The 20,821-nt window shown below is 39.0% G+C and overlaps 1 protein-coding gene across 3 annotated transcripts in view; it reads left to right on the plus strand.

The window, feature by feature from the left end:
- The first annotated feature begins 42 nt into the window (after positions 1-42).
- PDCD6IP (programmed cell death 6 interacting protein) overlaps positions 43-20,821 on the plus strand; it is a 61,084-nt gene continuing 40,305 nt past the window's right edge. For all 3 annotated transcript variants that reach the window (XM_060022128.1, XM_060022129.1, XM_060022130.1), the window contains exons 1-4: positions 43-370; positions 12,620-12,674; positions 14,155-14,224; positions 20,495-20,622. In XM_060022128.1, coding sequence (XP_059878111.1) covers positions 162-370; positions 12,620-12,674; positions 14,155-14,224; positions 20,495-20,622 — 462 coding nt within the window. In that variant the 5' untranslated portion in view covers positions 43-161. The remainder of the gene's footprint in view (positions 371-12,619; positions 12,675-14,154; positions 14,225-20,494; positions 20,623-20,821) is intronic.

Below are 20,821 nucleotides of genomic sequence, written 5' to 3' on the forward strand. Positions count from 1 at the left end.
CGACTGCGCCTGCGCGATAGCTCCCGGAAGTGGCCAGACCCGAAGCGCAGGCCGAGCGGACCTCTGTCAGCTCGTCAGTCCGCCTGTACGGTACCCCGCGCGCCTCGGCCTTTGTCGTCGTCCCGCGGTCTTTGGCCCGAAGGGCGGCCGAGGCGCTCGCCATGGCGACGTTCGTCTCAGTGCAGCTGAAGAAGACCTCGGAGGTGGACCTGGCCAAGCCGCTGGTGAAGTTCATCCAGCAGACGTACCCGAGCGGCGGGGAGGAGCAGGCCCAGTACTGCCGCGCGGCGGAGGAGCTCAGCAAGCTGCGCCGCGCCGCGCTCGGCCGCCCGCTGGACAAGCACGAGAGCGCGCTCGAGACGCTGCTGAGGTGGGCCTGGGGCCGGGCGGGGGGAGGCCGTCGGCGGCCTGCCGCTCCCCTTGCTTCCTTCTCTCTTCCTGCCTCCCTCCTTCACACCTACTGCCCGGGCCGGCCGTCCTGCCCCTGTTGGCCGGGCGCGTAGGTGTGGTCTGCATTCCTTCCTGCTGAGCAGGAGCGGCCTCGAAGTCCCCGGGGACCCGACCCGCTTCCCCTAGCTGCCCGCCCTAGCCCTTGGTCCACCGAGGCTCGGGCCGTCGGCCACCTGGGAGGAACGGTCTGCCACGTACTGATCTCTTTTGCCACATTTACCCAGAACTGGTTTTCTTCACTTTTTGGTGGGGGGAGGGGGTCTCTGAGACTCCTCTCTTCCCCAGTTTTTGCATCACTGCAAAACTTTCTTGGCCAGGTTTGGATTTCGTAATCGTAGTTGCTTCAGGGAAGTGGCAGAATTGGAACACTGGAACCCATGTTTATTACGTACTACCCTGTCCACTTCGGAATGAGCCATCTTCCTAGCTTCATCGTAACCGAACGACAAATGGAGAATTCCATAGGTTAGGAGCTGCCATTATTTGAAGTTAAACTTGAGTGACATTAACGTTCAAGATAGGTTGCTTTTAATCAGTTTGTTCACAAACAGGTATGCAGATATTGGAGTAAATTTGTTATCTTAGCAAATGTTTATTGAGCTCAGGCTGTATTTAAGGAGAGTTCCTTTTGTAGTTCTTTCTAGTTAGGATGGCAGAACATTTTCATAGCACTTTATAGTTAAAAAAAATTATTTCGCCCATCTTGTTAATGATCTCATTTCCTATGTGTAACATATTCTCCTTGTTTCACGGGAAAAACACAGCTGTATTAGGATGCAGGTAGGAGCAGCTCAGGTTAAACTAGCTTAGTAACTGCAAAGTCAAGGAATATTGCTTCCTTATCTTTAGGCATTCCAGGAGATCATCCTGCCTCTATGATGATTACCTCTTAGGAGAGCTTTGTTTCTCTATTGGGAGAGATGGCCACTGGCTCTCCTGTAATTACAGTGGTCTTAGCACTCAGGATCTTGGCTCTCCTGTAATTACAGTGGTCTTAACACTCAGGATCTTAGGTAAGAGTACTTTTCTCCTACACCCTGGCAAAAGTCTATGGAGGCCTCTGATTGGGTTGGCTTGTGCCCATGTATGATGGTGGGAAATGGCCTAATTTAATTGCCCTTGTCTGAGTCACTCTGCTGGTTTAATTTCTCCATGCAGCATGGATTAAAGTAATATTAGTATGGACTGGGGAAGAGCTGGTCCTCCAGAAGGAGGATACTGAATAGATTGCTTAGAGGGATGATGACCCCTTGGTGTCAGTTTTAAAGATAAGACTGTTGGGTTGCAAAGATCACTAACTTGATACTTAGTATAAGCTTTTTAAAAAGTTAGGGCTTCCCTGGTGGTTCAGTGGTTAAGAATCCGCCTGCCAGTGCAGGGGACACGGGTTCGAGCCCTGATCCGGGAAGATCCCACATGCCACGGAGCACCTAAGCGCCACAACTACAGAGCCTGTGCTCTAGAGCCCATGAGCCACAACTACTGAGCCTGCGTGCCACAACTACTGAAGCCCATGCACCTAGAGCCCATGCTCCGCAGCAAGAGAAACCACTGCAATAAGAAGCCCGTGCACCGCAGCAAAGAGTAGCGCCCACTCGAAGAGTAGCCCCCCGCTCGCCGCAACTAGAGAAAGCCCGTGCGCAGCAACAAAGACCCAACACAGCCAAAAATAAATAAAATTTAAAAATATTTAAAAAAGAAACAAATATAAAAAAAAATTAACCTATGAACACTTAGCCATTCTTTAGAATTAACATACTTTAAAAAAATCTCCAGTACAATTCTTATGTAGACATGAGGGGCATTCAGTGACGATTTTTCATTAGTATTATTAAAAAAGCATGGGTTGTGTATAATGTACATATGAATACATTAGGTTTGGTCTCAGCCCTTAAGGAGTGTGTAGTCTTCAGAGACTAGAAGATGAGAGAATAGTGAGTAGTGGTTCTGTGAAGTTTAAAACTTTGTTCATTTGTTCATTCCTTTAGTCTTTTCCAAGGTGTAAATGTGAGAACTGTTCCTAGGTTTAGGGCTGTTGAGGAGATAGTGTCTTTGAAACTGTGTTTCTTTAGTTGTCTGTATTATCCTCATATTAACACAGTCGTTCAACAACTACGCTTTTTTCACTTCTTGCTGTTATAGGAGAGTTAGGGTAAACTAATAGCTATTAGTACAGTCTGTTAAATGGAGGTGTGTACAAAAGTACCTTTGGTATACATACTGTAAAAATGAAACAATTGTTGGGTGTTCATCCAATCAAGCAGATTGTCTTACTTTTAATAATTATATTTGGATAATTGTGTAAACTGAACATTAATTTACATATTTTAAACTTAATGAACTTTTAAATAAAATTTTAAAAAAAGAGGGCTTAATCTAATTCCTAAAGAAGAGAAGCTAGCTTGGTAATGATACACAGCTCTACATATAGTTTCAGTGACTTGCCTTTTTTATTGTTACTAACTTCTAGATGACCTATTAACATTTCCTAAAATACACATTTATGAGTTATAATAGTAAGAATGAATGTCATCCTTTGTAAAGTGACTTTAACTACAAATTGATTAGGAGAGCCTTGGTAAACAGTGAATTTTACACTAGGTGATCAGATGGGAACCCTGCTGGGTTTTTTGGGGGGGAGGGGGAAGCTCCAGATACCACCTTCCATGTCTTTTGTTGTGATTAGTTTCTTTAGAGAGAAAGCTTCCAGTCTCCTTCCATGAAAAAGCCTGGTTGTCAGCTTTCTGAAATTTGGTCAGGGGGAATGGAGGTTGAGGATCTCAGCAGTCATGTATGCAGTTTTCTATATTATCTGTTTTAGTTTTATATTATTTATGTTGCTGTGTTAGGGGTGAAGTCATCTGCGTGTGGTAGATCTCAAACTGTCAGTGAGTTAAATTATGATTTTAGGACTTCCCTCGTGGCTCAGTGGTTAAGAATCTGCCTGGCAGTGCAGGGGACATGGGTTCGATCCCTGGTCTGGGAAGATCCCACATGCTGTGGAGCAACTAAGCCCATGCACCACAACTACTGAGCCCGCACGCTGCAACTAGTGAAGCCCGTGTGCTCTAGGGCCCATGTGCCTCAATTACTGAGCCCCCGTGCTGCAACTACTGAAGCCTGCATGCATAGAGCCCAGTGCTCCGCAGCAAGAGAAGCCACTGCAATGAGAAGCCCATGCACCACAACGAAGAGTAGCCCCCACTCGTTGCAACTAGAGAAAGCCTGCGTGCAGCAATGAAGACCCAACGCAGCCAAAAAATAAATTGAAAAAAAATTATGATTTTACTCTGTGTGAAAAGTTGGTGGATGGGTAGTTCTGGTAGCCTAGGGATGGTGTAGTGGTTCTGTGAAGTTCATCAGGCTGAGGCTCTGGCTCCTCCAGTGAGCTGCTCTGTAAAACCTAGAGTCCTTGCTCTCAAGGTCCAGATAGCAGTCATACCCAAGTTTTAGGAGGATGGAGGGAGGGAGAAAGAAGGCAGAGGGCTCAGCCTCCACGATGTTTCCTGGAAACTGCCCCGGAATACCCTGCTCATATGTTATTGGCCATTATGTGTGTCCACATCTAATAGAAGAGTAGGATAGGTAAAGGAATTTTTAAAAAAATTTTTATCAGAGTATAGTCACTTTACAGCGTTGTGTTAGTTTCTACTGTACAACAAAGCGAATCAGCTATATGTATACATATATCCCCTCTTTTTTGGATTTCCTTCCCATTTAGGTCACCACAGAGCATTGAGTAGAGTTCCCTGTGCTATACAGTAGGTTCTCATTAGTTATCTATTTTATACATAGTATCAGTAGTGTATATATGTCAGTCCCCATCTCCCAATTCATCCCCCTCCCCGTATCCATATGTTTGTTCTCTATGTCTGTGTCTCTATTTCTGCTTTGCAAATAAGATCATCTATACCATTTTTTTAGATTGCACATATATGCATTAATATACAATATTTGTTTTTCTCTTTCCGACTTACTTCACTCTGTATGACTATCTCTAGGTCCACCCACGTCTCTACAAATGACCCAGTTTCGTTCCTTTTTATGGCTGAGTAGTATTCCATTGTGTGTGTATATGTGTGTATATATATATATATGTATATATATATATATATATATATAAAACCACATCTTCTTTATCCATTCTTCTGTTGATGGATATTTAGGTTGCTTCCATGTCCTGGCTATTGTAAATAGTGCTGCAATGAACATTGGGGTGCATGTGTCTTTTTTTTTTTTTTTTAAATAAATTTAGTTATTTTATTTTTTGCTGCGTTGGGCCTTTGTTGCTGTCCCCGGGCTTTCTCTAGTTGAGGCAAGCAGGACTACTCTTTGTTGCAGTGCGTGGACTTCTCATTGTGGCAGCTTCTCTTGTTGCAGAGCACGGGCTCTAGGCACACGGGCCCAGTAGTTGTGGCATGCAGGCTTCAGTAGTTGTGGCTTGTGGGCTCTAGATCATAGGCTCAGTAGTTGTGGTGCACGGACTTAGTTGCTTCACGGCATGTGGTATCTTCCCAGAGCAGGGCTCGAACCTGTGGTACCCTGCATTGGCAGGTGTATTCTTAACCACTGTGCCACCAGGGAAGTCCCCGGTATATAGTATTCTTGTTGACATTTTTTAATAGTTTGTAATTTTAGTTTTCTTTAACTCAAGAGTCCTTTATATAGATTTTGTAAAATTTCTAAATAGATTTGTGTGTCACTTTTTTGTGGGTTAATACTTAGTTTGCTGCATTATGGTAGTATCTTTTTCATTTGTAAAATAAAGGTGATGGAATTAGTTTCATAATTTCTGAAATTTTATCCCAGCACTAGTGTTTTACAGATCAAGAAAGAAAATATTGCTGTTCCATTTTACTTCTCAAGCTGTTGCTTACATTCTGATTGTTGCTTAAGATATTGAGATAATATTAGTCCTAATGACGTTGCTACAATTTGTTAATAAAACAGTGTGGGGAATATAAAGATATATAATACCTGACCCTTGGTCTCAAGGAGTATCTGTAGTAGCCAGACCTTAAATTGGCTCAGTAATTTTATTGTGCATAAATGAATAAACTTGAAAATTTAAAGGAAAATTTAAAATCTCTGCTTTTCTGTGTTCTGACTTTTCTAATGTTTAATAAATAAAATAGCTTGTCAAGATTTTCTTCATTCTTTGTAACCCTAGAGAGAATCTTCTCTCAGAGTCTTCTGCACACGGGAGGTTTAAGCCACGCAGCTAGCTTTGTGGTAGAGTTAGACTAAGATCTTGACTTCTTGACTCCCTGACTATTTACTTTCTGCCATACTCTGCTGCAGTAGTGCTTCATTAGTGATTCTTCATGAGGTAAATCGGGCAAAGAAAGAAGTGTGAAAATAAGGTTCAGGAGGCATCTGTTAACTCTGATCAATATCTGGCCCAGCTCTCTTGTTTCTGTCTCTGGTTGGTGGGCTGGGAGTTGCCCAGCCCTCAGTACTGGCTGGAGCTGGATGGGTTACGTGAATTTGCGTTGCAGTATCACTTTGCCTAACGTAGATTGGTTGTTCTCGGTCTTCACACCTTCCCCCTAAGAAAAACTTTAAAACTAGAATTTCTAATTGGAATTTGTCCTGTACCTATCACTGGTATATTAAAAGAAATATATTCATTTCCTTTTTATTTCCCCATGAGATTTTAAACGTTGAGTTCTTAGATATGTGCTCTAAAGTGATTTAAGTTTTATGAAATACTGGAGAACATGTAAAACACTTACGAATAGTTGTAAAATAAGAATCTGTAGCTACCGTTTTTCCAACATGTGCAGTGTGTCCAGGCAATATTTTAAGCTTTGAGTATATATTGTATCATTTGTCCCTCATGCTTAAATTAAATGAGGTTTTGCCCTCACTTTAGAGAGGTTGAGGAGTAACTTGCATGCAGTCACACAGCTAAGAGTTGGTGGAGTTGGGATTCAAACTCAGGGTTGTCTGACTTACCTTTTTATGTTTAGGATTTTATAGTTAATTTTTTTTTTTTTACTTATTTTTAAAATAAAATCTTTAACGGTACAGATTCTTTTTTTTTTTTTTTTTTTCTTTGCTACACCAGTACTCTGGTGTAGCATACTGGCTTTCTCTCTCCCCACTTGTGGAAAACTTGCAGCCTAGGTCTAATTTGTTAGAGGTATACCCTGGGATAGAATCTGCTGATTGAGTAAAGCATATTTAAATGATAAAGAGAGGGGTGTGGTAGATTCTCTTGTTCTGCTCTTGTTCCCTCTCTAGAGAGCTTTGATAGCTGAGAATTAGGCTGAACTATGAGGGGTCGTATGTGGTGGAATTATATTGAAAGGATAGCTTACTGTACTTCGTACTGTAGGAACAGCATTTTCCCTGTGGTACCTGCAGTTAGCAATGGCTATTTTCTTTTGAAAAGCATTAGTTGGTCTCTTTGTTGGAGTTTACTCCATATGAAGTCAGATATTATTGATTTCCAATGACTGTTGTACAGTACTTATATTTCATTTTTTCATACTTATATTTCATATTATATAACCTGTCTTAAGACAGCTATTTTACTTTGAAGATTCCATTGCGTATCTTCCTAGTCATTTAAATGTAGGATATACATGCACTGTTACCCCATGTAAGTTTTCAGAGTTGACCCCAAAAGCTTTGGAGTAAATAGGGTAGGTATAAAATTTTAGTACATTCTCTTTAGCCTTTCTTTTTTTTCCTGATTCACTTGCAGAGCAAGTAGCTTCATCTCCTCCTACTTCCTTCCTTGCTGTCTGTAGAGCAGAGGCCTGCCCAGCTGCCTGTTTTTGTATGGTCCAGGGTGTCACTCTAGCGTTGTGAGCCTTGGAGAGCTAGCTGGGGTGCTCCCCTCTGCCCCATCCTCCCCTTTATTCCAAGTGTTTGCATCTCTGGCCAGTAGCCGTGCCTCACTGCTGCCCAGGGCTTGCTCAGGTGCCCTACACGTTGGGTTTTCTGCTTGGCAGTTGCTTGGCAGTGAATGGTATAATCTCATACCGGAACTTGGTGACTCAGCAAATTGCCCTCTCTCCTGCCAGCTGTACCAGCCGCCCAAGTTTGAGATGGCTGGACTCTCTGGCAGGAGAGAAGGGCGTGCCGATATTTGAGTGTCACTGGGGCAGAGAGTGAAACAGACTGTATTAGCCACTACTCACCTCCTTCCCCTGGGCTTCTTAACACCAGACTGGATCCTCTTCCCTCAGAGAAGTCTCCAGCTAATGGCAATTAGATAGCTGTGTACTTAGTGTACCCACCATCTGAGATGGCCCAACCCAGGTAAAAAGCGCCCAGGGCAGGGCAGGAGTTTTCTTTCTTGTTATAACAAGTACCTACATTTTATCCTTGATTTTGCCTCTTTTTTGGCAAAGCCTAGAATAGCCCTTTTCAGAAAAAGTGTGCCAGTCCCCGCGCTATAGCCCTGTCGGCCTCCTTGCACATTGTTGCCTCAGGGTCTTGGTACTTGCTAGTCTCTCCTTATGGACACATTCTTTGGTAGCTCCTGTTTATTACCAAAACAGAGAATCTCAGGTTTTACTTTTCAGAGATTAAAAAAAGTTGCCTTTTAAAAACTTTGCATTTTACTGATTCATTTGTTTGGAGCTAGCAATGAAACTGAGCAAATAGACCCAGTTTCTGTTACAATCCTTTGAGAGAAAAGACATTAAACAAAGTCCCGCAAATAAATATATTACCAACTGTGGTAAGTTCTGTGAAGGAAAAATTCAGGGGCCTAAGATTATAAATGGAGAGGGGAACTAATTTAGAAAAGGAGTGAGATTGAGTGCCTCTATCATTTCTGCCACCACCGTGGATCATCTGTTTACTGGATTACTGCAATAGCTTTCTGACTTGTCTGTACTTATACCCTGGCACACCTGCAAGTCAGTTTTCTACATAGCAACCAGGGTGACTCTGAAAATGGATTAGCTCGTGTTACTCTTGTCCAAACCCTCTGGATGGTTCCTCCTCTTACTCTATAGTAGAAGCCAAAAGTCTTACAAGTTGCACTCAAGGCATCATTACTTCCTTGATTTAATCTCCCACTATTTTCTCCAGTGTTCACTCTCTGGCCATATGCCTCCTTATCATGGCAGAGATCTTTTCAGGCATACTCTGGTCTCAGCTTTTTGGCACTTGCTCTTCCCTTGACTGGTAATGCTTTTCCCTCACATCCCATGACTTCCTTCATGCCCTTTCTATTATTCATGATTGTTAAAAAATTTTTTATTTATTTACTTTTGGCTGCCTTGGGTCTTCGTTGCTGCGCATGGGCTTTCTCCAGTTGTGGCAAGCGGGGGCTACTCTTTGTTGCAGTGAGCGGGCTTCTCATTGTGGTGGCTTGTCTTGTTGTGGAGCGCGGGCTCTAGGCACACGGGCTTCAGTAGTTGTGGCACATGTGCTCAGTAGTTGTGGCACATGGGCTCAGTAGTTGTGGCTCGTGGGCTCCAGAGTGCAGGCTCAGTAGTTGTGGTACATGGGCTTAGTTGCTCCGCGGCATGTGGGATCTTTCCGGACCAGGGCTTGAACCCGTGTCCCCTGCATTGGCAGGCGGATTCTTAACCACTGCACCACCAGGGAAGCCCCCAGGATGTTTCAAAATTTTTTACTTTTTACTTTTATGTAGTCAAATGACCATGTTATCTGAAAAAACTACAGCCTTCTCACCTCACCCCATACACGTACCTTATTTCTCTCACTTCTTTAAGTGCCATTGCACTTAGCACTATCTACTTTACTACATTTTTACTTTATCTTGTTTTGTCTCCCACTCAGAAAGTAAGCTTTACAAGGGTGCAAATTTTTAAATGCTTATGTTCTGCTGAATTCCTATGTCCTAGAACTGTGTTTGGTGCATAGTAAACTTGTAGTATATGTTTGTTGAATGAGTGAATGAATGAGGACAAGAAAAATGGGAAATTGTGATGGGAAAATTTCCAGATATGGGGGAACAAAATGGGTGAAGGCCCTGAGCCAGGAGAGAGCATAGAATTTTAGTGCCTAGAATGTGTAGTGAATATTGAGTTGAGGCTGGAGAGTTGAATGATGTCAAAAGTTTTGGATGTAATTATAAGTATAATGGGAATGCAAAAATACTCTCCTACATAACCAAAGTACAGCTTTCAAAATCAGGAAATTAACATTGATTGAATATTACCATTTAATCTACAAAACTCATTCAGATTTTGCTGATTTTCCCAATAATGTTGTTTACAGGTCCAGGATCTAATCCCAGATCTTGCATTGCATTTAATTGCCTTTTTAGTCTCCTTCAATCTGGAATAGTTTCTCCGTTTTCCCTTGTCGTTCACCATGTTGGCATTTTTGAAGAGTACTGGCTACTTACTTGGTAGAATGTCCCTCAGTAAGGGCTTGCCTCATATTTTCTTGTGTTTTACACATTTTGGGGCTCTCGTACCACCCAAGTGATGCTGTGTTCTTTTTAGTGCATGTTGGGAAAAACATGAGGTTGATTTGTCCCATTGCTGATAATGTTTAACTTTTATCACTTTGTTAAGATGCTGTCTGCCAGATTTTTTGGCCTTACAATTAATAAGTTATACTAATTAGTATTTTGTGGGGAGGTAGTTTGCGACTTTGTAATATCCTGTTTCCATCAAACTTTCGTGTTTTAGCTTCCATTCATGATTTTACCTGAATCAGATATTATATTATGAAAGATGCCAGATGGTGACATTTCTCACTTCATTGTTTCTTCTAGATTTATTAGTTGGCATTGTACAGTAGGGTAGAGCTTTCCCTATTCACCTGTTTGTTTTGTTTACTTTAGAACAGTGTTCTTATTTTCCTTAGTGGGTTATGATTTGTTATTTATTTGAATTATTCTGGACTTGGCTAGTAGGAGCTGCTTAAAGCTAGTTCCTGTGTTCTTCTGACATATCCTCATCATTTTTTGAGTCCTTAACTTCCTAGCATAGCTAGATGTTTTAGCCTTGCTGCTTGAATTTTCTCAGTTGCAGTCATGGAGCCAGCAATTTCTCTAAGGACTGGCTGGCTCCGTTTAATGCATAGTACTATTTATCTGGCCTCTAGGTGTGCTTATTGCTACTTAGGTATTATTGCTTCTAGGACCTCTCAGCATATACACTTAGGAAATACATACACACACACATTTATACCTCTTTTGTATCTGTATTACATTGTATTAAAAAATGAGTTCACACTGTTACCTCCCATTCCAATCCAAAGCCAGCGTTTCTTCTAGCTGTCCACATTCCCATGTTTGTAACTCCTTTCTCTGGTAGTTAGAAGCCTGACTCCCATTATCTTCATTGTATTTACCTAATTGCTCAATTCTTCCTCTGTGTAACCAAAGTTGTGGCCATGGCAGCCCCAAACTTGATCTCTGACATGTTGCTCCCACCCCTCTGGAAAACTTGGCCTCAGAAATAACAATTGCAAAGAGCCATGGTGATGGGGGTGCAGGAGCAGGGAGGTGATAAGGGAAGGAAGAAAGATTACAGGCCAGTTAGAAAGCTTGGCCTTGGACACCCCCCAACCCCCTGGCTAGCTCAGAGGTCAGCCTGATAGGGGAAGACTGCCTCATGTTTGATAATCATTCTGGCTGCTGTATGAAGAACACATTGAAGAGAATGAGAAAGGAGAAGAGGAGACAGGGCGACTGGCTAGGGAACTTTTGGATTAGTTTACATTCAAGGGAGAGTGGAATTGTTGACTGTGTAGCAATGGTGGAGATGGACAGGAGAGGACATACCCAAATCATATGGGAAAGTTGGTAAACCTGATTTTAATCAGTAGTTTACCAGAGGTGTTAATCTGCCCAATGGATATAAAGTTATCTTAATAAGAAATAGTATTTTAAGGTATACATTGGTTACCTAGGCAGATATTAGTTTGCTTTTAGCCAATAATAGTTGATAAGTATTTTTCTTTGGTGGTAAAAGTTTTTTTTTGACAGTTTTTTCATTGCATGCATTTTAGATACAGGTTTACACATTAAAAGACTGTGTGGGTCTTCCCTGGTGGTGCAGTGGATAAGGTGCTGTGCTCCCAATGCAGCAGGCCTGGGTTCGATCTCTGGTCAGGGAACTAGATCCCACATGCATGTCACAGCTAAGACCCGGTGCAACCAAAAAAAAAAAAAAAAAAGACTACGTTAATTAACTTTAAAATGGCTGATTGAAATCTGATTCGTGGTCCACTCAAAGTTAACACGTATAATTTTAGTGTACTCCAGTTATATTTACATAAATGTGTGTAATATTTAGCTTTGGTAATTTTAAATTTTGACCGGTTTTTATATTTAATTAATTAATAAATTATTTTTAAGGTTCTTTTTTTCTTCCTGTTTTATTGAGATATAATTGACACATAGCACTGTATAAGTTTAAGGTGTACAGCATAATGGTTTGACTTATATGCATCATGAAATGATGACCACAATAAGTTTAGTGAGTATCCGTCATCTCATATAGATACAATATTAAAGAAGTAGAAAAAAGTTTTCTTTTCCTTGTGATGAGAACTCTTAGGATTTACTCTCTTAACTTTCATATAGAACACACAGCAGTGTTCATTATATTTATCATGTGGTACTTGACAATCCCTAGTACTTATTTATCTTGTAACTGGAAGTTTGTACCTTTTGACTGCCTTCATCTAGTTCCCACTCCCCTCAGCCCCCCACCTCTGGTAACCACACATCTGATCTCTGTTTCTATGTTTGTTTTTGGAATATAATTGACCTACAACACTATGTAAGTTTCTGTCACACAACATAGTGATTTGATATTTTGGTACATTTCAAAATAATCACCACAAGTCTAGATGCCATCTGTCACCGTACAAAGATATTACATAATTATTGACCATATTCTCCATATTGTACATTCCATATTCGTAACTCATTTATTTTGCAACAGGACATTTATACCTCTTAATCTCCTATGCAGTAAGGAAAAGACAGCCTCTTCAATAAATGGTGTTGGGAAAACAGGACTACTTTCTCACACCATGCACAAAAATAAATGCAAAATGGATTAAAGACTTTTAAATGTAAGGCTTGAAACCATAAAACTTCTACAAGAAAACATAGTACGCTGTTTGACATGAGTCTTCCTAATATTTTTTTGAATATGTCTCCTCAGTCAAGGGAAACAAAAAGAAAAATAAACAAATTTGCTCTGTTTTTTAGATACTATGATCAGATCTGTTCCATTGAACCCAAATTCCCATTTTCTGAAAACCAGGTAAGTCATTAATTTTAATTTGTTTTAAACTTATATGATAATGGTAAATCACTCATTTCCTCCTACCCATGGTATTTTATTAAAATAAATGGTGCCTCTTCACTATCGCTAGGTTTTTATGGGACTTAAAAATACAAATTAGAAACTTTTAAGCCCATTGTAAAGAGTCTCTTGGAAATTCTGTTCATGCCATTCCTCAGTCACTTCTGGGCTCATTTAGTGCATTGGACTGCATTTTTTTTCTTGCAGTTTTTAATCAATAGGATCTTTTGACTAATATAATCTGTGGTGCCCTTTCCTTTGATTTTTACAGAATAAAGAAAACTGTATGATTCAGGAAGTACTAGTCTCATTTTATGTGCTTTAAAAATTATTTGCACATGTTATATTTGCATATGAATTTGCAGATACTATGATTAGATGTTATACTATAAGAATGTCAATCTGACTTTCTCTTAAAGGCTAGATATTGAAAATGCTGATGATTTCTTACAGTTTTATTTGGGAGACTTGTTAAAAGTTTTAAATTTGTGTGGCATTTCTAAATTTTAAAATAGTTTATACAAAATACTTTAAACATTCTTGTACTAAAGTTTTTACAAGTCAAATAATATGGTAAGATTTGCTTTAAAATATTCCAGAAGAAAAAGTATGTGTGTAGTGGGGTTGGGGTCAGGAAGTGAGCGTAGATGAACCAAGAAGGGCAAAAGGCTAAAACTGCTGATGGATGTATGGGAGTTCCTTGTGTTATTCTCTCTAGTTTTGTGTGTATTGAAAATTTCTCTAATCTAGAATTGAAAAATTTTGTATTGGATTGCAATACATAATTTAAAAGAGGCCAAGTTCTTTTTAACCTTCATGTGTGGAATATTTTAGAGTAGAGTGAGATGCAGTTTTTAATTAAGTGAACTTTTATTTGTATACATACATAAAAGTGAACAGTATCATGTATATAGCTTGAATCTTCAGAAAGTGAATATATATGTATAACCACCACCCAGATCAAGAAATAAAATATTGTCTCATTTTATCCTGGAAAGGTAATCATTCTCCTACTTTTGTCATCATGGAATAGTTTTAAATTTTATCCTCTGGGAAACCTGTAGAGCTTACTTCGTTGCCTTTACTTCTCTTGGCTTATTTGATGATCGTTTATTAAGTATCTGTTCTGTTCAAGCCATTGTGTGTTTGTAAAGATGAGTAAGATTGTGTTTTCTGAAGAAGACAATATGTATTCAGTTACTGAGGCAGAATGACCATTTGAAATATCCTAGTGCCAGTATCTTACTTTCAAAAAAGAAAATTTTATGGTCCACAAAAAGGAAAAGGAATTGGTTGGTTAGAGAAGATAGCATTTTAGGTGGGTTGAAGCTTTTGTCCTTTTCTTCACTGTGGATTTTTCTTTGAAAGAGACTTAATATTTAATGAGATTCAGGAAGGTAACATGAATTTCTTTTCTTTTTTTCCTCTTTTTATCAAGATCTGCTTGACATTTACCTGGAAGGATGCTTTTGATAAAGGTTCACTTTTTGGAGGATCTGTAAAATTGGGTATGTAATTTTTAAATAAAAAATGATAGGAAATTTGTTCTAAATACTTTGTATTGTTGTAGGTTTCTGAAATTGCTCTCCTTATGACTCTTTGTAAATAATAAAAATTTTTATGTTTTATTTTCTTTCTAACTTCAACATTTAATGAAATTTCCGAATATTTGTAGAGAGCCTACACCTTGCCAGGCACTGTCATAGTTTTAAAAATGAATAAGATAGTTGTACTCAGTCAGGTTGGGAAGGTAGCTATCATTCTAAAATATTGTAGAGAGTATATTAGTCTGTGAACAAACTTCCGGGAGCATAGATGAGGAAGTGGTTAATTCTGCCTGTTTGAATGCAAGTGATGTTTGAGTGAGGCCTTGAAGGATGAATTTGGTTTTTCCAGGTAGAAAATAACATTACATGTAGAATATTATAACTGAAAGTCGAGAGGTTTTTTGATCTACCAGCTCATCATGTTAACCTTTCTATGTGTTAACTTTCTCCTCTGTGAAGTGGGGAATAGTACTGTGAAGTACTGTTTATTTCATTAAGTGAAATAAAATAAATAAAATGAGTGAATATGTGTAAAGTCCTTAGAACAAGGCTCAATAACTATTAGCTACAATCAATAATATGAGTATTATATTACATATGAAATACATATATATAATGTGTATGCATCATAGAATATATGCTATATAATATTATATAACAGTGTCATATAGTGTGTTGCTATATGTAATACATATTGATATAATTATTGTTAAGGCTTGAAACCTTAGGTGAATTGGGGATTATGGAGGGTGAAGATACTGGAGAGTAGATTGTGAAGAGCTGCAAGTGTACTGTGAATTTGTGCTCTTCCCTCTTATATGTTTATAGCTTATTCCACCCGGACACTGTGGAAGGGGCTTTACACATATTATCTTAGTAAATTCCTTCTCAGCCCAATGAAGAAAGGCACTGTTATCACCAGTTGCACAAACTGCTTTAGAAAGATTAAGTGACTTTCCAAGATCATATGGCAAAGATTTAATGAAGCCAGATATAACTCCAGAAAGCCTAAGTCCAGAGACTAGAGAGAAACAGACCAGTTAGACTGGTGAGAGATGAAGAGATTTGACTAGGTGTAGTGTATGTGGGTCAAGGCAGGGATGGGTTTGAGAGAGGGTTCAGAGGTGAAACTGATGGATCTGCTGGCTGGCTGTCAGAAGAAAGAGTAGGAGTTGATGTTTGACTCTAAGGTTTGTAACTTGGTTTGACCTGTGGCTAATTATTCCTTTCAATAGACAGGTTGAGTTTGACTTTTCTGTGTTATATCTGGGTAGAAGTTTCTCTTTGGCATTTAGAAATAATATATTTAAAGCTCAAAAGAGGTCGAGATGTAGATTTGGGAACAATTTTCATTAAATGATAATAAATTTATCTCCTCTGGTAGATTGTAGATTGGGAAAAATATGAAAGCCAAGCTAGGGAATACAACGTTCAGGGGAATGAGAAGAAGAGGTTCCTGGGAATGAGGTTGAGAAAAGACTTTCAAATCTCAGAGGAACCAGGGTAAAATAGAGACAATGGGATTGAATGCCGGAAGAGTTTCAGAGATTGTGTCCAGTGGTTCCCAAATCTGGCTGCATATTACAGTTATCTGGGGAGAATGTTAGAAATACAGATTATATCTTTACAGACAAAGATACAGGATGCCAGATGTGATAGGAGGACATTTCAGGGTGGGCCACTGGAATTGATACCTTTGAAAATACCTTCAGGTGACTCTGATGTCGAAATGTCATTGACAGAGTCATTGTGGCCGAGGTCAAGAAATAGAAGGTTGTAGAATTCACTGGATTTGGCAGAGAAAGAAGTGTCACTAGGGGCATGCTGAAGTCAGATTGCATCGAGGGGTGGACTGGAAGTGAGGAAGTACAAGCAGCATGTGTGGGTTGCCCAGTTAAGAAAATATACAGTAAAGAGTTGGGGACAAAGGGAGCGTTATGCTGAGAGGGAGGCAAAGTCAAGAAAAGGACTTCTAGTGCTGTTGTGACAAGCAAGTTGTTTGGCTGAGAATAAGGAGCAGGTAGCAGGAGAACCAGGAGACATTTAAGTGAGATAGGTTAAGTTGATGAACTGAGGTCCTAGAGGAATTGGGACACACAAAAAATTGAGAGCGTAAGTAAAGCAGGAGGTAGATCATCAAGGCATTTCTAGTAGCAAATATTGGGAATTAAATGTCCATCACTAATGTTTTGGTTAAATAAAGCACAGGCTGCCCATTCATTAGAATATTGTATAATTTAGAATATTAAGAATGATAATGCAAATATATATTTATTGACATATATATCTGTGTCCATTGAATATCCAATAAAAGACCTGTTACAGGTGAGAGCTGTTGCCTTGAATTGATGTAACTCGGGGCCCCAGAGCTGGTCTCTTTGGAACACCTTTTATATAGAAACCAGGGTGATTGCTGCTTCCTGGAGTTGTGCATTCCAGGCACCCTGAATATGGTATAGTGTACTATTTGTGAAAAATTAGGTATGTGAACATGTATGTACTTATTTGTCAAGATATTCACCAAAAATTAGTGGGTAACTCTGGGAGGATATTGAGTGATTTTTAATGTATTTTTTTTTGTGTGTGTGTGTGTGTATGTTTAAACAATTGTTTGAATTTTAGAACAACTATTTTTATTTATAATCAAGCTGTTGTCATTTTGAAAAGCTCAGGTAAAAAAACAAGAATGAAGTTCAATATTAACAAAAAAGAGGTCTTTGAAGAAAGGAGAGTTGAACATTTATTTTAAAGAAACCCTGATTTAACTTTAGATGTGATAGAAGAAATCATAAAGGAAAAAAGATTTAATTACAGGAAAAAGTTTTCACAAAATCTCTTATACGTGAGAAATTGTCAAAATAAAATGAAAGACAACAGCCTGGGATGATAATGTTCATAGGAAATATAATAGGCTGGCATATATATCTTATATATAAAAAGTTTATTTTTATCTGTTGCTTGGAATGTATTTCATTCTTCTTTAAGTCCACTGACTCTCTGTCATATATACTGGATGAGTTGCTTTATATTTAGACTGTGACTTTCTTGTATGGCTCTGCGTGCGTGTGTGTGTGTTTTTAGAAGTTTTAATTGCTCCACCACCACACACATTCTGTGCTTTTATCATATTCTCAAGACTTTGCAAACTCTTGGTCTTATTATTTATCTCTCTGGACTCACCTTTTCCTGAGTGACTCTTCTGTTCCCTTTGGCCTCGACTGTTTTCTTGCTTGAATCTGGACTGTTTGCTATCTAAATCTGCTGTATAACTATTATCCCTTAGTTTAGAGCCATTGTTTTCTGGCTACGGTGTCTTCCTCTTTTGCTGGAATATACTCTTAAGTAACTTTCTCAGAAAAGGTCACATTTCTGAATCTCTTCTTTGTGGAAATGTCTGTATTTTGCCCTCACATTGAATTTGGTTTGAAATTCTGCTTAGGTCAGAAACCTTGGAGGCACTCTTGACATTGTTTCACTTCATTCCCCACATTCAGTGAATTCATCAGCAAATCCTATCAGATTTTCTTTTTAAAGGTATTAAAAATCCAGTCACTTCTCAGCACCTCTGCTCATGCTGTTGTGGTCAGAGCCACCATCACCCCTCGCGCCTATTGCAGCAGCTACCTGTCCTAATCTCTGGCCTCCACCAGTGCTGCTTCCCCACAGTCTGTTGTCCACCAGGCGGGCTGAATGTGTCTCTGTTCAAAACTCTGTTGACTTCTTGCCTCACTCAGAGTAAAAGCTAAAGCTTTACAGCAGAGTTGGCTCTCTTACCTCCCTGACATCATTGCTTCCCATTAGTCCCTTGTTCCCCGTTTTTTTAGCCATACTGGCTTTAATATATGTTGAATTAATTAGAATCATGTTTCTTCAGAACCTGAAGGCATTGTTCCCTTGCCTTTTACTATCCAGTGTTACTGATGAAAAGTCTGCTGAGTATTCTTTTGTAGGTGACCTGATCCTTTTTTCTTGGGAAGATTTTTACAATTTTCTCTTTATACTTCATGGTTAGAAATCTCAAAAGATCTAATTGGCTTTCATTTGGGGTATGGCATTTTATTGTTGGTCCTTTCAGTTTGAAGACTCATTATCTCCCTTCAGCCCTGGGAAATTTTCATACATTTCTTTGATAATTTCTTCATTTTTTACTCTCTTTTCAGAATGCTGTATTAACTGATATTAGTTGTTCTGAGCTACTCACTCACAACTTTTACACGTTTCATTTTGTTTTCTCTTTATGGGCTGCCTAGATATTTTCTAACCTTTCTTTTGAAAAACTTTTAGCAATCAAGTTTTTAATTTCCAGGGGCTTTTTCTTATTCATGGATTGTTCTTTTTTTAATAACATCATGTACTTGTTTATGGATGTACCATCTTTGAATCTCTTTAAGGATGTTAATGTGGATCTTTGAAATGTTTTCTGTTATTGGAATTGTTTACTCTGGGCTTAGATTTTTAGTTCACCTTGATCTTTATTTTGCTGCATGTTCTACTCATATCCTGGTTATTCCAGATTTTTAATACATTTATTTAAGAAAGTAGGTTAGAGTAGCTGGTGTGTATGTCTGCTTTACTTTATGGTGAGGAGGCTAGAATTAGGTTGGAGGCAAGCTAAAAGCTGACCGTAATTACAAGGGAGACTACTAACATGCTACATAACAAGGAGGGTTTTACTTTATGGCACTATTGTGTGGCACAAACACACAGCTGTAGTGTTGTTCTGATTTTTCGAGATGGTTTGTTCGGTATTTTTTGTAAGAAGCCTTCTGATTATTTTGCTTGGTGTTCAATACCTGGCACATTATGTAAGACTTTTGAATGTCACTATGATTTAATTTGTTCTTTTTTAAAAATTTTTTTGTAGTTAAAAAAAACCCGTAACATAAAATTTACTATCTTTACCAATTTTTAAAAATTCTTTATTTTTTTTTGGCCGCACCACATGGCTTGTGGGATCTTAGTTCCCCAACCAGGGATCGAACCTGAGCCCCAGCAGTGAAAGCGCCGAGTCCTAATCACTGGACCACCAGAGAATTCCCTGTCTTAACCAATATTAAGTGTACAGTTCAGAGGTGTTAAGTATATTCACATTGTTGTGAAACAGATCTCCAGAACTTTTTGATCTTGCAAATCTGAAACTCTGTACCCTTTAAACAACAACTCCCCTTTTCACCCTTTCCCCAGTACTTGGTAACCACCATTCTACTTTCTGTTTCTGTGAGTTTGCCTACTTTAGACACCTCGTATGGGTGGGATCATAGAGTGTTTGTCTTTTTGTGACTAGCTTGCTTCACTTAGTATAATGTCCTCAAGGTTCATCCATGTTGTAGCATGAGACCCGATTTCCTTCCTTTTTAAGGCTAATATTCCATTATAAGTGCACATCACATTTTGTTTCTGTTCATGAATCAGTGGACACTTGAGTTACTTCCACCTTTTGGCTATTATGAATAATTCTGTTACAAACATGGGTGTACAAATATCTCTGAGACTGAGACCCTGCTTTCAGTTCTTTTGGGTTTATGCCCAGAAGTGGAATTGTTGGATTATCTAGTAATTTTATTTCTAATTTTTTGAGGGACCTCCATACTGTTTTCTACATGGATGCAACATTTTACATCCCCACCAACAGTACACAGTGGTTCTAATTTCTCCACATGCCTGCCAACAACTGTTATTTTCCATTTTGTTTGATAGTAGCTATCCCAGTGAATGTGAGGTGTGTAGATTCTTGGTTAGAATTGTATTTTAACCATATAATCTTCTCTACCTCTGAGAGATGTATTAGCTGGCATTCCATATCTCCTTTACCCTAGGAGGTACTTGCATTGGCATAGGTTTGTAGTAGTGAGGAACTGGTTTGAATGTCATGGGAAGATATCATTTTGAGAGAGGTGATGGAAAAATGGAAAGAATTTATTCTAATTGAATTTGAAATGACTTGAATGACTTTTCATTTTGAATCTGACTAATAGCAGTGTGGATGTAAAGGGAAGGAAAGATTAATTTATTGATCCTTGAGTTTTAGGTGATGAGAATATTGTTGTGGAAATAGATGCCTGGCAGGGCAGCTAGGAATATGGGAGTGGTATTATGCGTCAGAAAACAGGTCTGGAAACTTGTTTTTGTGCGAGCCAGTGGGATAGAGGTCATAGTATTTCTCTTTGAAACATTCGTTTTCTTTAGAACAAAAATAATCTGATAAATTTTTCCTTCTCAACTTTTTTACAGCTCTTGCAAGCCTAGGATATGAAAAGAGCTGTGTGTTGTTCAATTGTGCAGCCTTAGCTAGCCAGATTGCAGCGGAACAGAACCTGGATAATGATGAAGGATTGAAAATCGCTGCTAAGCATTATCAGGTACGCAGAACAGTAGTTACTACATAACCATCAACACTAAGTTGGATTAAATTGAAAATAATTTACGTTTAGGTTTATAAATGTTTCTTTACACACAGATGCTTTCTTGAAAAATAATGTACTTTTTAATGAATTGATACATATTTTTGAAGCCCTTAGATAAACTACTTACTTGTGGACCCAGCTCTGTTTTTCCTCA

This window comes from Delphinus delphis, chromosome 10 (genome assembly GCF_949987515.2).
Source record: "Delphinus delphis chromosome 10, mDelDel1.2, whole genome shotgun sequence".
NCBI lineage: Eukaryota > Metazoa > Chordata > Mammalia > Artiodactyla > Delphinidae > Delphinus > Delphinus delphis.